Source organism: Phasianus colchicus, chromosome 2 (genome assembly GCF_987193195.1).
Source record: "Phasianus colchicus chromosome 2, bPhaCol1.hap1.1, whole genome shotgun sequence".
NCBI lineage: Eukaryota > Metazoa > Chordata > Aves > Galliformes > Phasianidae > Phasianus > Phasianus colchicus.
Genome location: NC_143437.1, coordinates 8,574,170 through 8,594,463, shown reverse-complemented (window position 1 = coordinate 8,594,463; position 20,294 = coordinate 8,574,170). Strand labels below are relative to the sequence as shown.

Here is a 20,294-nt window from a genome sequence, read left to right as displayed (position 1 = left end):
ATGCTGCAACCCTGAGCTCAACATTTGCTATTCTGAGCGCAATGGTTTATAGTTGAGTAATGTTTCTTACATTTTCCAGTGGCTTGAAAAATAATACATGATAGTATACCAAATATGATTAATTTAAAGCCTGAAGATAATACAATTGGATGTTTCTTTGTGCTTTTAAATTGTAGCAGCTCTACTTCTGCTATGTTTCCTGTAGACCAGGACTGAGAACAAAGAGAAGGTTGGCAGGCTCTAAGTTTGTGCTAATACCCAGTGGTGCAGTCTGAAATAGGAAGCTGTCAGGTCTGACTTTGAGAGCTTTCCCTCCTATAAATAAATACACTTTTTAGTTTTCAGAAGAAATGTTGAAAATTATGTCAAGAGTTATTGACACGACTAGCGTTGGTGCATAAAGAGCTATTGTTTGCAATTGAAAGGTAAGTCTGTGGGAGAATGTATGGTCAGGTAACATGGGCAGCAGGGAAGGCAGCAGCAGAGAGAATGAGTAGTCGTTGGCCCAAAATGGAATAAACTTAAAGAAGTAGTGCCAAAGCCCTGAAAGACAGAGGCAGTGGGTGCAGGCTTCCAGGAGCAGCTGTAGAAGCAGCATAATGAGTGTGGAAGGATTTTATCTGTATATTTGACAACGAAAGGACAAAATGGGCTATTTGAAATATAACTCTAAAAATCTGTCAACGAAGAATTAGTATAAAGTATATATGCTGCTTCTTCCATGTATCATCAGTATAAATCTTCACTATAATTAGTTATAATTCATGTTATATAAATATAATTATATCTTACAACCAAAGAGACTTACTTATTAGGAAGTATTTAAGGTATTAAATGGGCTGCATAAATAACTAGTGTGGACGCTGCAGAGAAAGGGTAACAGGATATTTGAGATCTATGAAAACATTTGGGTGTTTAAGATGGGTTTGGTCAAATACTTGTAGTTCTGGTTTTAATGCAGCCTGCTACATAACTACCATCTGCATTCCTTCTTTGAAGTCTTCCCTTTGGATGAAGCAACTCTGCTACTTCATGGAAGCTGAGCTCTTTATTTTTTATTTCTGTAACTCTTACATATTATGAAATACTTCAGGAAACGGCTTAGCATCTTTTCAGTTTGTTCTTCAACTTTTTAAATGATTTTTTTTCCTAGCTCTAGTTAAGCATCTAGAATTTTGCATGTGGAATTCCTGTGAACGTTCTGTATTACAGGATCAGGAATTTGGCAGACCTACAAAAGTAGCCAAGTGTGAAGGGGTACATGTGAAGTCTGAAATCTGTCAGTGAGGGATAACATGGGGAATTTTAAGGGCTGACCTCTTTGTGCATTACAAATTCCAGTTGTCTTTGGTTTACCACACGAATGTTGCCTTGCAGGTGATGAAAATTCATTATTGGTCTTAACACATGAGCATCATAATCATATACTTCCTGAGAGTGGCTGTGGTACGTATCCCAAGTTATGAGTAGTTGCCTGAGCTGGCAGCAGGCTTTGTAAACAGAGCAGATGTAGGGACATAGCTGCTGGTTTTTGAGGGGATGAGAAGAGTCTCGGACTCAGGTTGCATCTTGAGCATTCCTGTAGTGCAGAGTCTTCTCTGTCGCTACTGCAGGAAAAATATACTTGAAGTTGCATCCTTTTAGTCAGAGATTGTGTTGGGGTGATCATAACTGCTGCTATTCATACTTTTCAGCCAAACCCTTGTAGAAATGAAGAAAATTATTTCTGTCTCCACCAGTTGCATTTGAATCACAATTTCTTGGGTTTTTTTTTTTTTTTTTCAACTGCAAGTGGGAAGGTGTTTTAAGTGACAGCTGTGTTTCTGGAAGTGTTGATGTTGATAGCCATGCTATCGTAAGACAACTGGGTAATCTTAAGTCAGTATGATCCCTTCCCCACCAAACTAGACCCTTCTGTGTCCCATGGCATGTGCAAAACTGTTTTTCTACAGAAGCAGAGTTGTCACGGGCTTTAGGATGACCATGTTCTTTTCATTGGAAAAATCTGATCTGGTTCCCTCTTTCTTCTTTGAATTCCTGGCTAAGTAAGTGTGGGTATTGCCTTTTGGTTATTTGCTTGGATTATGTATTTTCCTGCCAGACGAAGGGGAGCTGCTGAGGTAACGGGCTGTGGTCTAACGCTTTGATATACAATTGTGTGTTAGAAGAAAGTGGTTAAAAATGAAGTGAGTTTCGGCTATGGAGTATTTCATCTGGGAAGGCCAGTAATCTATGTTGGGTTGAGTACCAGTGTCAGCATTATCTTTCAAGTGAACTTTACTTCCTTTGCTGAGTGGTGTCAGAGATAGTAATCAGCACTGTTACAGGAAAGCTCTTGCGTTGTCTTCAAGTACAGTATGAGTACAGATCAACAGGTATGCATTTAGGTTTGAAACCAGAGGGTGGTGGCACAAGTAATTGTTCTCTCTTCTGTGGTGGCCTGCTGAGAAACCCCCACCCTGCAGCACTCTTCTTGGTTCAGTGCTGGCTGGAAGGCTTTTAACTTGTCCTTGGGTGCACACCAATGAGATGCTGAGCACACAATGGCCAGGACTGTGCTGGTGCCCAGTGACACTCACAGTGAAGCCACACATCTCCTGGCTGCTTGTCCGAGCCTTGGAATTTAAAGGGAAGGAAATGAATGATGTAGGATCAGCCCTTCAGTGGCTGAATTCTCCTAAAAGCTTTAAATAATGACAGAGTCGAATCCACCCTCTGTAACATGTCCCAGTGAAGCCCCTTGCAGAGCGCTAGCTTTGCATAATGCTGTTAGTGTGCTGCAACCACTTGATGGCAGCCTTTGATTTGGTACATACCTCATTAGCAGTAGCATGGTGCAAGCATAGCTGTACTATTTGTAATGGAATAACACGTAAGAACTAAAGACTGCAAGGTATCTGGTTAATGTAGAGATGAAATGAATGAAACAGCAAGGCTAAGCTTTCCTGACCCTTCATGAGAGAATAGATGAAAATAGGAAGAATAAGCTATTGTGCCGAAGGGAGATGATGAAATTCAAGATCCACACACATAATCTCTGGCTCAGCCTCTGAAATGTTAATCCCTGGGTAGAATTATTTGAGCCGTAGATTGCAATTTATCATCAAAATGGCACTGTGTCAAACAATACTTCTTGTATGTGTGATGTTTAGAACTATCCAATTTTAATATAAAATGGTTCACAGAGCGCTGTCGAACATTTAAGTAGCAACTCGTTAAGCTCGGGATGTTTTTGCTCGTTTCTGTACACGCGTGGTAATCATGTAGACTTATATTCCATAGATCACTCCTGGAGTCTTACTAGCCACATAATGTGTTTTGGGGAGCGATCTGGTTTGAGCTGAGCAGTGACAGATGATGGAACTGCTTGATAGTAATTGTAAAGCAGAGTGGTCTGGAATGTTGGTTTTGAGGCGTTCAGTTAATGCTTACAACAAAAAGATCTACCAGAAATTTGCTGGTGGCTCAGAAACCCCCAGTATTGGGATTCATGTTCTGCCAAGTTGTGTGAGCAATTATTTTGAGGTTATAAAAAATATTTTCTCATTATATTTTACGAGGTGGAACACCCCTGATTTTTCATCCTTGCTTTTAAAATATGCCGGTAGGGGGAGTAAAGAAATTACCATCGTGGTGAGACTGAAGTATTCTGCACTAAAATCCGGCCCTTTCCCCTTTTAAGATCTTACTGCTTCGTACTGCAGCCTGCTACTGAAAGGAAAAGGTCCAGGACCTTGAGAAAATGGCATTGGGGAAAGATAAAGAGAGCCCAGATAGCTTCTAACATGCAGGGTTTCTGCAACATGAGAAACAGCATAATCATTGGAGAGGAATATTTAAATTCAAAAGTATCCTTAGAAATCTGAATCTTTTCTTCATCTCCCCCCAGTATTGATGGCTTGCTTAAAAATCCCATTGCAGTTTTATGGAAACAGCAAAACCCAATATGTTTTAGTGCCTGCTAATAAATTCATTTCTGTGCATTTGTTTTTAAAAGTGACTTCTGTGTAAATGTGATTAAATTAATTGTGTAAAGCGTTTGAAGATCATCAATACCTAAAACCAAGGTTTTTGTTGAAGTTGCATGTCGTGCGTGTTTTACTTGTGGAAAGGTGAGAGACGGGAAGGGGAAGGAAGACGCCGAGTTCAGACCCTGCCAAGTTGGCAAATTCCTATGTCTGATGTAGAAGTCGTTTCAGAAAGCTCTCAGATTGGAAGGAGGAGCAATCGGGTGATCTTTCGGCGTTTGAAATTAAAATCCCCCCTCCCGAGCTGCTGGTACGGCCGAGGCGGAGGAAGCGCCCGGCGAGTTTGGGCAGCGCGGGCGCTTGGGGCCGCAGGGCTGACCGAGCGTCGTGCTGCTGTGAGCTGAGCTATGAAGGAGACATTTGTCTTGGAGCGGGACCTTTTGTGCTAATCCCCCCAACCTTTATAGCGTAGCATTTTGTGATGGTATTTAGGCAAGGAATGGCTTGTGATGTGCCCTTGTGATCTCTCTCCATCAGGAATGAGTGATGTGTGCAATAAGCAGCAGCGTAAGATAAGAGTTATTATTTTGTATTTCTCCCGCATCGTGGCCTTTTTTCCTTGGAGGCCGGTGCCTTCACACGCGTGGATTCTAGATTAATATTTATCAATGGATCCTCGGGAAATGATCGTGATTGCACCGAGTGTGCAGCTGTTTTCTTGTGTGTGCTGTTGTTTTCTGTGCACCGCAAAAAATGTGTTATTTGAGCACAGGTAGTCCTGTTGTAAAATTGCATGTAGCAATAGAACGTACTCCTTGCATACACATAAATGCATAGCACAGTGTGCTTAATTTTAAAAAGCAGAGACTGAAGAGTTTCACTGCTGTCTGACTAGCTGAAATGCACAGAATAGCAGTACGGTCACCGAAGCCGTGCAGTTCTGCAAAAGGTTTTTTTCCACCTTTCCCACCTCTGTGGTGCGAGCTGCTGCATCAGACTGCTATTTCGGGCTGTTGCTGCTGCCCCAGCCTGGCTATTACAGCTGTTGAGGCTTGCAGGCAGCTCGGTGGTGCTGCTCGCTCTCATTGTTCGCTCGGCGCGTTGTGCTGAGCACGAGCTGCTCGCAGCACACGGGTGGCGGGCGGGATGGCACAAAGGCAGGTTTTGTGCTGCAGCATCTACTTGTGTTGGCTGAGAAAAGTTTTGGCAGCTTAAAACCCCTTAGACCCTTATTGATTCTATGTCTATCTGTTTTCTATCTTCTGGTTAAAAATGTTTTCAGAAGTATGATATATTCTCTAGAAGGAAGAAATCTATGTTTCCTTCTTTCATGTGGCTGTGAATGGTAACACTCGGCTTCGATAAATGGATTCAACTTCGCCAGGAAAAGTTGGCTTAGTCACAGCCTTGGGGCCGGGTGCTGTGACTCCTGAATTATGTATGAATTTGAGGATCAGATTTGATCAGTTTAGGAGCACTGAATTATTGACATTTGTTTGTTTAAACTTTCATTACATGCAAGAAAGACACGAGTTTTCAGGTTCTTATGTCCCGTTTCTCAGCAGAGGGATGATTAAACATGGAAGCTGACTTTAAACCAGAATTTGTAGAGAAGCAAGTCACAACAAATCTTGATAAGCCTTGTTCTGCATTCTGGCTGGGTGGTATGAAGAGGACTGCTGAAGAGCAGCTTTGCAGTGTGTCCGAAATGGATGCAAGGATTTAGCTGTCAGGCTTTGAAACACTATTTTCTTCTGTGTAAAGACTTCTGATTACTGTTCATAAATAACAATAACATCATCTCTGTTTTTTGAAGACAATTTTACTGTGTTTTAGAGCTGGAGGTATGAAAAAATTGTTTGTTGTTTGTGTGAATTTTTTACTGAAGCTAAGCTACTGGCTGTCAATAGGACTTCCTTTGCAGTTTGGTAGTGGTATCTGGCTGCTGCTGCTTTGTTTTTTTCTATACAAATAAATCACAGTCATCAGTCTGTTGTGATTTTTAATTGCAATTTTGTTTCAAAGGAAAGCAAAGTTCAAGTGCCTGCCTGAATTTTGACATGCTGGTACCTACCTGCTTGGCTTTTTGGTACACGCACAGTGAGCTTCAGCATTCAGAAGCTCACTGAACACGTGTCCCACCAAACTGTAGTGTTTGCTGAGAGTCCCACACAGACCGTAATAATTCCTCCATTCCCACTTGCTTCCTGCACAGATGAAGCACAACAGCTTCAACTGTGTATATACTTGGTTTTGTTTAGGGTAGATTTGGCTTAATACTGGCTTGCAATTATTACTCACAGGGCATTATCGTTTCAGATCTGTGCATCTACTTTTAAGGTACGCCAATTGCTGTAATTAATTAAAGTGCTGCAGATGCTGCTGGTTAAGCCAATTTAAAGAACAGAGCGTGAATTTCCAGTTATGTGAGCTAGATAATGGTAATGCCTTAACGTGGTAGTCGCTCTTGTGAGCCAATTACTGCTCTGGATAGCTGAAGCAGGTCTGTGGTTCACTTTCACTGCCTTTGCCCGTTGTGAGAATGCACTTCGCCTTTTTATGCCTTTTACTGCTGAGTAATCTTAGTTTTCCTCCCTGGTTGTAGGGTGGTCCGACTGACAGCTTTTACTCTTAATAAGCTTAGAGGTAATAATCCAAGTCCTGTAGGTCACATGGACAATATGCCTTTCTTAGTTTCATTTTTTTCCTGCTCAAAACAGAGCCAAAACACCGGACTCTGTAATACGAGTGGTATTGCTGGCTACCTGGAACTGAAGCAATTCTTTCTGATAACTGATTAATGCAGAGTCTAGTAAGGGTTTTAAGGGTGTAATTATTACAAGCTTAAGTCTGCTCACATTTTTTTCTCCTCAATTTCTTTTTGTTATAGAAAATTTTAAAGAAATAATGGGTCAAATACAAAGCTAAGGAACACTGAGGTTCTTCAGAGTGCCTTATGTTATATTCATTGGCAGCCAAGGAGTGGAGAAGAAAATGTTTTCATATTCAGCCATACGGTCAGCGGGCTGACTGTATTTATTGTATTTATTGGTTTATTCTTGTATTAGTTCTAGATGGCAACAGGATGTGTTAACTAGTTAACCATTAGCTTTTACAAACACATGAACTTATTTATGGTGTAGCTTTAGAAATGTTGGCAGTACTTGTGCATGCAGTGCTCCAGGAGTGTCCCTGATTGTAGCTACAATGTGAGGAAGAACATATTTGAAAAGAATATGTAGAAACCGATTACTTGAGACTGATATTTACTTTGTAACACTTGCTTCTGTGAATCATAATTTGTGCAAGCCTTAGACTAATTCCTATAGGTGATACAAAGAAATGGGGAGATGAATAATATGTGACCTACTCACTGTTTGACTTGACAGTGCCCAAGTTCTAGGCTTACATTGGGAAGACAGCAAGCCACAAAATATTTCTGCATTTTGAGTCAGGTCTGTGCTGCTGGACCTGTCGGGTACGTGCGAGCAGGGCTGGCAGGGTGCTGGTGGGCTCTGCAGCGGAACTCCTTGGGACTTTGGGGTATCTGAACCTGAAGGAAATCAGTAGCCAAGTTCATATGCAAACTGAGAATGGAATTTTCCAAGAATCAGAGCAGAGAGATCAGGTTTTCTTGCTGGGTCTGTAAACATAAAGCTGCAAAGGTTTGGGAGGGCTCAGGGAGCCCGGTAGGGATCTGTGGAGAATGGGCCCCAGGGAGGAACAGGGAGACATTGTTTGGTGCTGGTTTAAGCTTGGGCCCGGACAGACAAGGAGGAAATTGGCTGCAAAGGAGAATGAGTCCATAATTTCTGAGAGGGAGTGGAAGAGAACAGAGTGCACTACTTAGGTGTCTCTGGCCTAATTCCAGAGAGTGGAAATAGAGGCAAGAAAGTGCATGTGAGCATTTGTCGTGTTGTCCTATTGTGTGTTCTCACATGATTGGAAGCAACAAAAAAATGTTACTGAGGATCCTGTTTCAGCTCAGCTATGGCTGGTCTGCAGGGACACCTCGCAGCACAACACAGCCAGGCCCAGCTGCTTTTGCTGGCACTTCCCTGAGGAGCCTTCCTGCAGGCGCGCCCTGCATGCATCAGAATGGCAGCCGGCCAGCAGCCAGGCCCTTGGGGTGGTTGGGACCGGAACCAGGCCCAGCCAGCTCTGGGTGGTCAACAGCTTGGAGAAAGCCCAGCTTCCAGGGTATCTTTTCCTGCTGTCCTCTCAGCCAGCACTGTGGGGTGCCAGAGCACCCCAAGAGGTCGTGTTCCCCTGTGTGAAGCACTAGCTGTCCCTCCTGAACTCCTCCGTACCACGTGCCCTTTGCTTTGGGCTCTTTCTTGCCTCACATTATATGGGACTCTATCTGGTAGTAAGATGAAAATCACAAGTTCGTTTTTTGTTTTTGCTGATGTTTAAGACCCCTTATTTTTGTGACACCAAGGTGTTAGTGGAGATGCAGTGCCATCATTCTTGGAAGTTTAGAAAAGACTGGAACCACGCTGCCCAGATGAGATTAGTGGCTTAGAAGTTGTCGTGGCCAGACCTCGTTCCAGCCCGCATTAAAGATGGCCTTATTGCTGTATGGGCAAACTAAAAATAAATCCCCTCTTGCAAAAGTATGCATAATGCTCTGTGCAAGCATGTGTGTGTGTGTTTTCATCTGCCATAAACCCAAGATAGAATCTCCTGTTTTATAAGCGCTAATAATTTGTTCCTAGATTTAACAAGGTGCTTAATCGCAAGGCTTTCCTTAACTTGATTTAATTATGAGTAAATCATATGCTTGAAGTTAGGCATTTGCTTAAATACCTTGCTGAACCAAAGTGCGCCCTTTCTGATGCTGTTTAATGGACATGAAAGATTTATTGCCCTTATAGACTGGCATTTGTGCACTGTTATCCTGTGATAGCTGGGGTCTGTAGCACAGGATCAAGGTACATCATCGCATTAAGCTGCGACTAGCTCCGAGTTTCCTTCAGACTGCTCCAGTACTTCTTCATTTTCCTTATGATTTTTATGTAATAGGTGAAGATTTTAGTACCTTAGGAGTCACCCTTTGTCATACCTAGTTTCAAAGTTGTTTTTGGATGAATTTTATAATGTAAGTTATGTGTCTTACATGGCAGTGCTTGAAGAAACCGAATTGTGAGACAGAACTTGAAATTCCTTTTTATTACGTTAAATATGCAATAACTATTGCTGCTTGTTAAGACTGTAGCAGATTGCCTTAGGACACGAAGCACTTACTGCCTGGTACTTGGTGAGAATGAAAAAAAAAACAACTGTGTACTAAGTTTTTTGCAATTAAAAATCTGGAAAAACTTGTTTAAGAAAATGTTAGCCCAAGAACACGCATCTTTTGTTAGTACAATATGCAGACCTAAATACAACTTTTTATCAACAGTACAGTGTTTCATATTTAATCAACACAAAATGAAGTGCTTCCTTCACAGGAATGTAACACAGATCAAGTCTCAGCCAAAGCAAATAAAAGAATGAATGCTTTGTTAATCATCCATAACTAATTTGTGCATACACAGAAGAAAATGAAATCTGTTTTTGTCAAGAGCTTTTTTCATAGAAGCAGCAAGGGAGAATTGAACATGTAATGTGCATTAGTAATAGTGAATAGCAGTGGGGAGATCTGAGATGTTTGCCTGGGACTTATATTTCTTGATAGTAACAGCATTTAACAGACACCCAAGATAAGAGAAGGGAGGGTATTTTAAGTTGTTTGCCAAAATATAATAAGACAAACCTGCGCTGAGGCAGACATGGATGGGTTCCTGTATGCATTGCCATATATTCATAAGTATTGCAGGGAAGCGCCACATATCTCTGCAACAAACTCAGCTAATAGATAATACACAGTGAAGAAAATGTTAAATGCATTGCTTCTTTGCACAGGGAATATGATTGTGTTGCTCTAGTGACAGTGTGGTTATGGTTGAAAGGGCAGCTTCATTACAAGCCCCTGTTTTCAGGCTATTGCAGCTTAAAAAAAAATCACCCACTGGACTGAATTTTTTTATGCTTGTCAGCCTTGAGGTGAATTTTCCTATAAGTGCAAAGTTAGAAAAAATCCATTTCGCTGTTTCCCCAATTTAAACAAATTTGGAGGGATGGACAGGCTTTCAAATACTTGGTGTGTGTTTATCTGAAGAGCTGCATTTTGGAATACTCTGGGTTTCTCCTTGCTGCCAAAACATAGATTGCTTTGTTTATAAAGTGCATATCTATACAGTAAATAACTACACCTGCACCGTACACCATTCTGACTGCTGTGTGTGCACAGGGTGTGACAGCCAAGATGTCTTACGTGCGTGAGCATGTCCCTCTTATAGCTTCACACAGATCTTAATTTTCGGCTGCCTCCCTTTTACCCTGGTTACATACCTACCCTTTTCTCTTGCTTCTTCCTGCATACGTCAGGCTCAGATCACAGTTTGGCAGCGTGACATTGGCCAGACCCATTAAGTTGATATTTTTTTCTTTAGTTGCTCTGTAGGGGGGGTGCTGCACACAGAACAGAACTACGACTTGCAATCCGTGCAGCTCTTCGATAACAGCCTGCAGTATATTTGCATTTTAAAGTTATCTTGAAATTCTTGTCCCTGATAGTAAGCTGCAGATTTGGATAAAAGAGCTGGTAGTCAAGTGGCATGGGTAAGAGAGCTGTACCAAGAGCTGTGTGAAGACACTTTGTTCCAGAGTGATTTGTATCATGGCTCCGGAGCTGTAAGAGTTACGGATGCAATGCTCTAAAGCATGGGAGCTGGGGAAAGAGATGGTGAAGGATAGGAGGAGGGAGCAGTGAGCGCCCATCTGGTCATTTCCCTGTAGTTTGATTTTTTTTGCAGTGACATTTTAGGCTAAACGTAAGATAGTACTGATATGGTAAATAAGTTGACCCGAGGGCTCTGTGCGAGCATCATGTCTCAGTGCACAGACTGCACAGCCGTTCAGTCTCTGCTTTTCAAGTGAAGATCAGATCTCCGGTACAGAAACAATGCAACACGAGTCGTAAGTATCTGCACCTGACACTGTTAAAAGCTCTTCTGTGTCATAAGCATGGCAATTTTGTCGTTTAATGTTATGCATTCGTTCTGTGGAAGTTACCTCAGGTAGCGATAGTTGGTGACACTGGTATTTTGCAAAACCCCTCCCAGCAGGTTTTGTCTATGCTCAATAAATCCAAACAGCGTTATATACCATCTTAACATACAGTATTTTCTGTAAAGGTGAATGAAAGTGTACGAAGGTGCTGGAACAGTTAATCTTTTGACTTCCTCTCTTCTTTAATGAGTGTTACCTCAAACTTGCTTCCTTGTTGGAGACTACAAAGGAGCTGAACAATGCGGTTACGGTTATGAGTCCATTTAAATAGTCTGGAGTTAATTCTGGGGTCTGTATCATGTGTGCCTTCCCACACCACATTTGTTTCCTCAGGAAGAGGCTTGCAGGTAGGCATGGCCTGATGCGCTCACTATGCTCTGGACCTTGCACCCACCCGTCTTAATGCTGCATTGAACTCACATTTAAGATTTCAGCACTGAACTTGTCTTAAGCTTAAAAGATGGAAGGGGAATTTAGATCCTAAAATGGAAAATAAAAAGAACAAATAAGCAGCTAAAGGGTTTTTCACATCCAAAACTAACAAGTAGGTAACTAGTTTCCCCATTTTAAAAAATGTTATTGATTTCAGCTGAACAGTGTCTTCTGCTGGGGGACACTGACTGAATAAATCTCTTGTATAACCAAAGGTTCAGTGACACACTTCATGGGATACCTCCTCTGCATAGAGCAGATGAGCAATAGAGTGAATCATAAAATGGAGACTTCATACCAGGCAGAACAGAGGCGTGAACAGAGGCTAGACACTGGAAGGTGACCTTAATTTGTAACAGGTATCGCCTGTTATTAAAAATAAAATAAAATAAAATATATATATATTTTTTAAATGTAGGATGAAGGTTGCCCTATGAGGTTCTCTAGTCAATACACAAAAAATGTGGAGCTACAAGTTGCTGAGCAGAAAATAAAATTATGGATATCAAGTAAACTCCACTGAGTTTACTCTTGATTGGACAGAATTCTCCAGTCACTGGTTTTCAGTGGGAATCTCTTGTCCAGTTCTGATAGTATCTGTTACTAAATAGATGGCATTTCTCCAGTTTCATTTAGAGCAGGCACATCCAACCTACAACCTGCAAACCTTGTGCGGCCCTGCTCAGCCTGCACTGCACCCCTTCCCCCCCAACCTCACCAAGAAGTGCAGCCAGTGCCATCGAACCTGGCTGATGGGTTGGTTTCACAAAGATAAAGTCACATATCCCACTGGTTTTATGACTTTGTTGCTCTCTTTCTTGGGTCACCTCTGCTGGTGCAGAGGTTTTGGTGAGCACAGCATGCAGGCTCTTGTTCATTGCTCGTGAAAATGCAGAGCTAATGGTGGTGACTGTATTGAAAGATGGTGTTTTGTAATTGTGAATTTTCTCTATCAAGCAGAGTTATCGTGCCCATTGTATCTGCTGTACTTTCCCTGGAAATAAATAGGAAGCATTACTTTCAGAGCAACCGATATATGTATTACCTCAGACAATTCTGCTTCACCCAATGGGTCCAGGCAAGCCAAAAGGTTGGATACCCATAATTTAGAGTTTTGGGAACCACCTTCGTCATCTGCTGATTCCCTCCCTTTAAGCATTAGGTGAATTATTTTTAGTTTTACTTTGTTCTGAAGCTAACTCTACAAAAAGACTATCCTCAAACCCTTCAAAAATAGAGAAATAACCCAGACCCCATGGGAGCACTGCTCTGGGGGTGTCCTTGCTGCAGAAGGATGTGAGTCACTCAGAGGCAGACAACATACTGCGTAAGATCCATCCCAGCCCTACGTGTAGTATCTTCTACGACAGCCAGCCTCACCTGCCGTGTACCAACCGCAGCCCAAGCACAGACTTCTTTAAGTCTGCTCCTCTGGGGGCAAAGGTTTGTGGATTTGAACAGTTGGTCTATAATAACAGGTTCCTCCACAAGCGTCAACCAGCCACCTGTGATCTTGTGTCCTGCATCAGTGGCAAAATTAAAGTTCTGTGCAAGAGTTGCAGTAGGACTTACGCCTGCACTGCCTAAAAATGATTTTATCTCAATAGCTCTTGCTTTCAAGTGATTTATGCTGTACCACAGGTGGGCTTGCACATAGCTGTGCAATGCTTCTTAGTAAGCTCGAAGAGATGGTCACTTACCTGTCCAGGAGGAGAACAGTGTCCCTGCCCCAAGGCAGGTGATGGTCCCAGCAGGAGAGAGCTCCAAAAGGGAAGCAGAACAACAGGCGATATTAGTGTGTTGGTCAGTGAGCTGGCATGCCAGGATCCAGGCATTTGTGGGAAAGGATGCAATTCCATTGTGGCTGAGTGGTGGAGGCAAGTCAAGTATTCAGGGCTCCTGAACAGTACGATGTGATTAGTATTGCTGCTCATGCAAACAAAGGCATTTTTCTGGTACTTTAAAGAGTACCTTTGTAGAACATAAAAATGGACATGGCTCAGCAGCTTACTGAACTTGTCATTTATGGGAAAGAGAAATTTGCACGGCATCTCTCTCTGGAGAAAGCAAACTGAAAGAGGAAGGAGGAGGGTAGCTACAAGGGGTGTCAGCAGAGCTGCCACCTTGGACTTCTGGAGGGCAGACTTTAGCCTCTTTAGGACCATGGTTGAGAGGGTCCTTTGGGAGGTAGTTTTGGAGAGCATGGGAGCCCAGGAAGATTGGGAATACTTTAAGGAAGTAATTTTAAAGGTACAGGAGCTGACCATCCCCAAGTCACAAAAGACGAGCTGATGAGCAAGGAGGCTGGACTGGCTGAACAGAGATCTTTGGGTGGAACTCTAGAGCAAAAGGAAAGTTTTTGGTCTCCGGAAGAGTGGGCAATAATTATGATGATTACAGGTACGTAGTGAAGCTGTGCAGGGAGAAAATTAGAAAAGCCAAAGCCCTGCTAGAACTGAACTTGGCCACTAAGGTAAAAGACAACAATAAATATTCCTATAAATGCATCAACAACAAGAGGAGGGGTAGGGAGAATCTCTGTCCCTTGTTGGATGCTGTGGGCAACTCAGTGACCAAGGATCAGGACAAGGCTGAGGTACTTAATGCCGTCTTTGGGTCAGTCCTTAATAGTAAGACTTGTTACTCCCTGGGAACATAGCCCCCTGCACTGGTAGGTAGGAATGGGGAACAGAATAGGCCCTGCGTAATCCACAATATTTAGGTTGGATATCAGGAAAAACTTCTTAACTGAAAGGGTTGTTAAGCACTGGAATAGGCTTCCCAGGGAGGTGGTTGAGTCATCATCCCTGGATGTGTTTTAAAACCATTTGGATGTGGTGCTCAGGGACATGATTTAGCAGAGGGTTGTTAGTTAGGGTAGTATGGTTAGGTCGTGGTTGGACTCTTTACAGTCTTTTCCAACCTGAGCAATTCTGTGATTCTATGGTGTCTGTTGTCACTCACATAGAAGAGTATTCAGGAAGTGTTCCCATCACTGAGACAGTCCAAAGAAGAAAGGATGGGCACATCAAGTAGTCTCATATCCAATGCAAGGTTGATTATTTCAGGATTTGATAGTTCTCTGTTACTTACTAAGTCACTCTGCTTGCCTGTAAACTTCTCTTTATTGCCCTTCATAAGCATCAAGCCCACTTGATGTGGATACCCTTGTTGAGTGGTCTAGTGATAAACTGCAAGAATAAAATTTTTGTCCTGCACCTTTTTTTTTTTCTTTTTGCAGTTTGCCCAGGGGCTAAAAAGTTTCTTAGAGCAAAACAGGACCAACCACTACTTGATGCTGGTTTGCATCGTGTAGATGAATTACTACAGTTTCTTAGGTACTACTTCACTTTTTAAATTCCTGTCTGATGCTAATCTTCAAAGATTTCTGGGGGCCACAAAGGTAGAAGAACAGTTTGAATATGAGTGGTGTGTCTGCCTTCGTCAGCTTGTTTACATCCCCCAGCCTCTCAGGACACCAGTGAAATGCCATTGGGCTGCTCTAAAAGCAGAGTTTAAGAATTCAGTAGTAGTAGCAGGTTATGTTTTCTCTGTGCTTACTGAAAGTATTGCCTCTACTGATGGTGAGTAATAACGTGTTGTGCTACCAGTGCTTAATTCACCTTCGTATATGCACTGGTTTATATGTACTTATACATCTGTTTTTTATGCTACATGTATACACATATATGTAAACGTATTTACACATGCATACCCAGGTATGGCTTATTCAATGTTTATGTTTTTAATTCCCTTCTCAGTCCTCATGTCTAGGGCTCAGATTTTCTGGTACGTGCAGAATTTTTTAAACATTTATTTCTTCCTTCAAATGCATCAAAATTCTTAATAATGTTCTGGATACCTTGAACCATTATTTGCTTTTAAACAAGTTCTCAGTTCGGATCGCGCTGCCTGCATTTGGTCCTCCAAATCTCCCATCCAACTGTCTGAATTATTTTAACTGACATAGTTTCTAATTTACTCTCTCCAGTTGAGAGAGCTCCCTGTAGCTTGTCTATTTTAGCATTTAATTGATGTATACTCTCACAAATTAAATTCTGTAGTGATCCATTTTGCTCTGTCAGTGAAGCAGTGATCTTTCCATCGAAGCAAGATGGCTCTTGCAGCACTGCTGGCAACCAACTGCTGGAGAGGCAAAACTCTGATTTCCTGCCCTGCAGCATCACGGGGCTTCAGGGGCAGTGGGTGCTGTGCCAGGGGACAGCTTTCCTTGCAAATGTGCAGTATTTAATTAGGAAGCCAAAGGAAAGTGAAGTCCCCAAAACTCCTTTTTGTAGCTGGAAAAAAATTGCTTTGCCTGATTATTTTGTACCCAAATGCTCTGCATAAAGCTCTTACTGAAAATCTATGTAGCTGTGCAGGTTTTTTAGTATTCTCTTTTGTAAAACGTTATGCTGTACATCTTCGTGTTCAGGGATACAGTTCTGGGATACACAGAAACTCAGTGTTTTTTCTGACAAAATAACGATATCCAATTGGGAAACTTGTTATCTTTCTCATATAGGTCTTTTTTGGATAATGTCTGTAAAGTGTTTATGCATCACTTAATACTTTCCTGCTGGAGAGGCAGTTACCAATTAGTATCTAAATAATCAAGAAAGAGGTGTTCAAGAACCAAGGGGATTTGGCACTGAGGGTCATCGTCAGTGGGCATGGTGGGGATGGGCTGATGGTTGGACATAACGATCTTATCGGTCTTTTCCAACCTTAATGGTTCTTTGACTCTGTGAACAGCCCAAACTCAAGCTTCTATGGCAGTGTTAATCTTCTAACTTGCTTCCTTTGGAGGAGCTGGGCACTTTTGACCAGCAATAAGTGCCTGTCTGTAATACATGATCATCCTCCGTCCAAGCGCTTCCTTGTTTTCTAACAGGAAAACAGCTTATCTAGTCTCAGTTCCTTTGTCAGTAGTTTGAGTTATGTGTGGAAGTGCTGTGTAAGGATGGCACTGGGGCTGCAACTTGAAAATCTGTCTGTAGCTATTGAAATTTTTATTTGTCTGTGTGTGTGCTGTGGATCTGCTGGCCTCGACAGGGCTGACTGCCAGAAGATGGTTCAAAACAGCCTCAGAGGAATGGCACCAGTGGGCTCCAGCTCTGCTGGTATCTCAGGTGACAGAGGTTTTAAAGTCTCTACACACATATAGAGTATTAGTTAGAAATTGTGAATGACTTAAGTTTGTTACTAGCAGTGCACTTCTTTACTAAAAATGAATGTGGGATTTGTATTGATTTTGTAACATTGCTTAGCTCTCTATATATTCAGTACTTCAGGTTATTAGGAAGCCTTGATTATCTGTGTTCGTTTTTGTTTTGCTAACTTTCACAAAACGTGATGTGGCAACTCCAGCAGTCACGTGTGTAAAATACCTGGAGGTATGGCTGGGGCTTATACATTTTAAACTAAGAACATACAATTAAAATGAGAAAAGTTGAGCAATTAAGAAAAATTTGCATTGTGATTCCTGCTTTACCTTCTACAAAACCCCATGTTCTCACATGAGACAGAAGTAAGACACCAGATCTGACTTTTACTATTGATGTTATGTATTTAGTATCTTACCAAACGGGTTCTGTTTCAAATAGCTCATCCCAGCCAACTGCTGAAGCCGTTCCTACATACCCTACTCATAGGCATTTCTCTTGGATTGTTTTTTCTTTCTGATTTAATTTTTCTTCTACAAGATTTCTCTGCAGTTAAACGTGTGCTAAGGAAAATAGGACTTGAAAGATCAGAGGCTCTTCTGTTTTTCTAATACAATAAATTGACAAATTTGGACTCTTCTAGGCAGTTGGAACCTGAAAAATCAACTTCTTCCTTTGGCCCACAAAGAGATTATAAAACGAATTCCTTTCTCGGGATGATTGAACTTGATTGCCAAGTACGTCTTACCCTTCACAGCACCTCCAGATATTCAGTGCCAGGAGAATCCTCCTGCCCATGGCTGGCATCTCCCTCCAGTACTGGCACATCACTGCCTGTGCTTATCTCCCCCCTCGCTACCAGCTCACCCAAGCAGATCTCACAGAGGGCTGCTGATCGCCATCTTCCCTGGCAGAACCTCACTCCGTCCTCAGTCGGTCTCATTCCCTCTCTGGTTCTGCTTGCGTGCCTTGGCTTCTTTGTAATACCACCTTGACAAAAACAGTGGGCATCTCAGCTGTTTTATCAGTTAAGATGGTATGAAGCAGCCTTGCTGCTTCTTTAGAAAGAAAGAAAATACACATTCTTTAAGCGAAAACCTAATTGCATAATTGGGAACTAATGAGCTAATGAACAATCTTTCTGAATATTTGAGTAACATTGCTAACCATCGTTTCACTAGGAGCAACTGTGATACCATAAAACAGATTTTAAAGCCAGGTGATAGGTAATTGTGTGTTGTTTGCAAGCCATAAGCTCTTGCCAACTGATAAAACAGAGGATATAGCCTGATGTGTGATAAACATTTCCTGGCCACTGTAGCTTGCCATTGGAATGTTTTCTTTTGGTCTAGCTACAGGTGAGGGCATAGTTACGTGAGGGTTATCCTCTCTCTTCTGGTTGTTCCTCTTCCGTTTGTCAGAAAAACACATGCACCAAGATTGGCAAGGGGTTTTTTTATCATGCCCACTACATAAATATTTGCACACCACATCATATATGGCAGCTTTCTCTAAAGATGCTTAAAAAAGACCTGGAAGTTAACAGGTGTCCTTTCTATTTACCTTGGGCACCATTTCACACTATAGCATGAAAATTGAGACATTAGCATTACAAAATGAGTTGCTCTTAAGGTGCAAGCTGCTTACATGCATTTACCTAGAGAACACACCAACGAGGGACGCTGCATCTCTCATTGCTTTCCAAACAGACTCGGCAGTAAATCTCAGTTCTGTGTAATGAGTTGTAATGTTAGTTATTCTAAGGTACAGCACAATGACAGATTATTGTTGTTCTTATCTGTGTCGTAATTGAAAGTCCCTGATCATACTTTCCATTTTAAGCATTGTCAGAACCTTGGACCTTAATCTGGCTCTCTGATTGACAGTGGCGGCCGGGGAGAGAGCCCTTGTATTGTTTGTGATAGCCGGGCTGCTCGGCGTGATTCAGCTCAGAGCATTTGCATATCCTTAAGTATTTCTTCTGAGAGGGCCTAAATCCTTCTCAAGTGTTTGATGCATTTTTGAAATTCATTCATAAGGTATCTGCATGCACTAATAGTCCTGTATAATATTGCTGTGCATAATCTGACAGATAAGGCTAGTTTTTTAAACAAGGTATTCTTTGGGGATGTCATATTACATTCTGACTTATTCTACTGGGCGGAAATGTCAAGTACTTTGCAAAAGGATGCTTCAGTGTTTTGATTGAATTAGTATTCTTTATTCGGCACAAATTGTCAGCTGCAATAAAAGGTAGTTGTATTGTGGGAATGTTTTTCAAAAGAGTTAACAGCGGGGCTTTTTTGTTTTATTTTTGTTCCTGGAGCTTTATTACATATAATCATTCCGTTGCTGCTGATGCCAGTATTAGACACAACGAGAGGAGATTCTCAGATGCATTTTATATTAGTTTGTCTGAATTGTTAAACTGTGAGCAGCACCTTTATCTTGGAATACTTCTTGAAATACAGCTTAGGCTTTTATCTTTCCTTGTCTAGCTTTTTATTTTCTTTCCTTGCAAAGTTTTTATCGGTATCTATGCAACGATTGTCATCCTTAATTTCAGAAACCTGCCACTCCTGATAGTACTTGTGCAGCACAAGCAAGAAACACCATTGCTTTGAAAAATATTCAGCCATTAGATTTGAGCACTGAACACAGATAGCAGTTTGAAACATTAACTTAATGGCCGGTACTGTTAGATATGGAAAGATGCACGTAGTTGAAACCCTCCTCTTCCATAGGAAGACACGTTCTCTGGTTTGCTAAAGGAGAAACAGCAATGTATTCCCACTTTCTTAAGTGGATACATGCTAGGGATGCTCAAGCCCTTAATGACTTGGGATCTCTTATGAAAGATCACTAATCGCAATGAAAGCCCTTTTTTCATTGCATTAAGCATGTCCTCCAGGAGCCGCCAGTAGTGGCTGTGACCTAGTTTTAGAAATGAGTTTGTCTCTTAAAAGGTCCATAGCAATCCTTACTGCTTGCATTCCTTGAGAAAGGAATGGTGCAAATTTAATCAAATCATTTTTTGTTTTGTGAACATGCAGGTTTTAAAGTAACATCTTTTACTTCAGTTCTGTTTCTTTGTTTGCTTTCAGGAATCTCCTTCTGGCCGCAGAAAAGCGCTCGCCACCAGCAGCATCAACATGAAGCAATACGCAAGCCCCATGCCTACACAGACAGATGTCAAGTTAAAATTCAAGCCTTTGTCCAAGAAAGTGGTATCTGCCACATTACAGTTCTCTTTATCCTGTATTTTTCTGAGGGAAGGGAAAGCCACGTAAGTTTGTTATTTTTTTTTCTTAGAAAAAAACACAATAGGTATCCTGTTTCGCATTGCTTTTCACAGAGCTCTTTCCATAAAGGGCTCCGTCTGTATAGAATGACAGAATTTGAGAGCATCCTGTAGCATACCTATCATTCCTGCCATGCTTAGTTTCTTAGTCTGAGTCAAAGTCATTTCTTGCTCTGATTATCGTCTTATGCTTTTCAAAGACAAATAGCTTTTCCTTTACCATTACAGACTGTTTTAAGTAACAGTATCTTCAGAATATCTGCAGGTTTGAAAACAGCAGGAGTGTACGTTTGCATGCATGTGTGTACTCAT

General features: G+C 41.7%; 1 protein-coding gene across 11 annotated transcripts in view; it reads left to right on the top strand.

Annotated features, from left to right (window-relative positions):
- Positions 1–20,294, top strand: part of EHBP1 (EH domain binding protein 1) — a 196,877-nt gene that overhangs the window by 54,857 nt on the left and 121,726 nt on the right. For all 11 annotated transcript variants that reach the window (XM_031599124.2, XM_031599181.2, XM_031599150.2 and 8 more), the window contains exon 6: positions 19,786–19,967. In XM_031599124.2, coding sequence (XP_031454984.2) covers positions 19,786–19,967 — 182 coding nt within the window. The remainder of the gene's footprint in view (positions 1–19,785; positions 19,968–20,294) is intronic.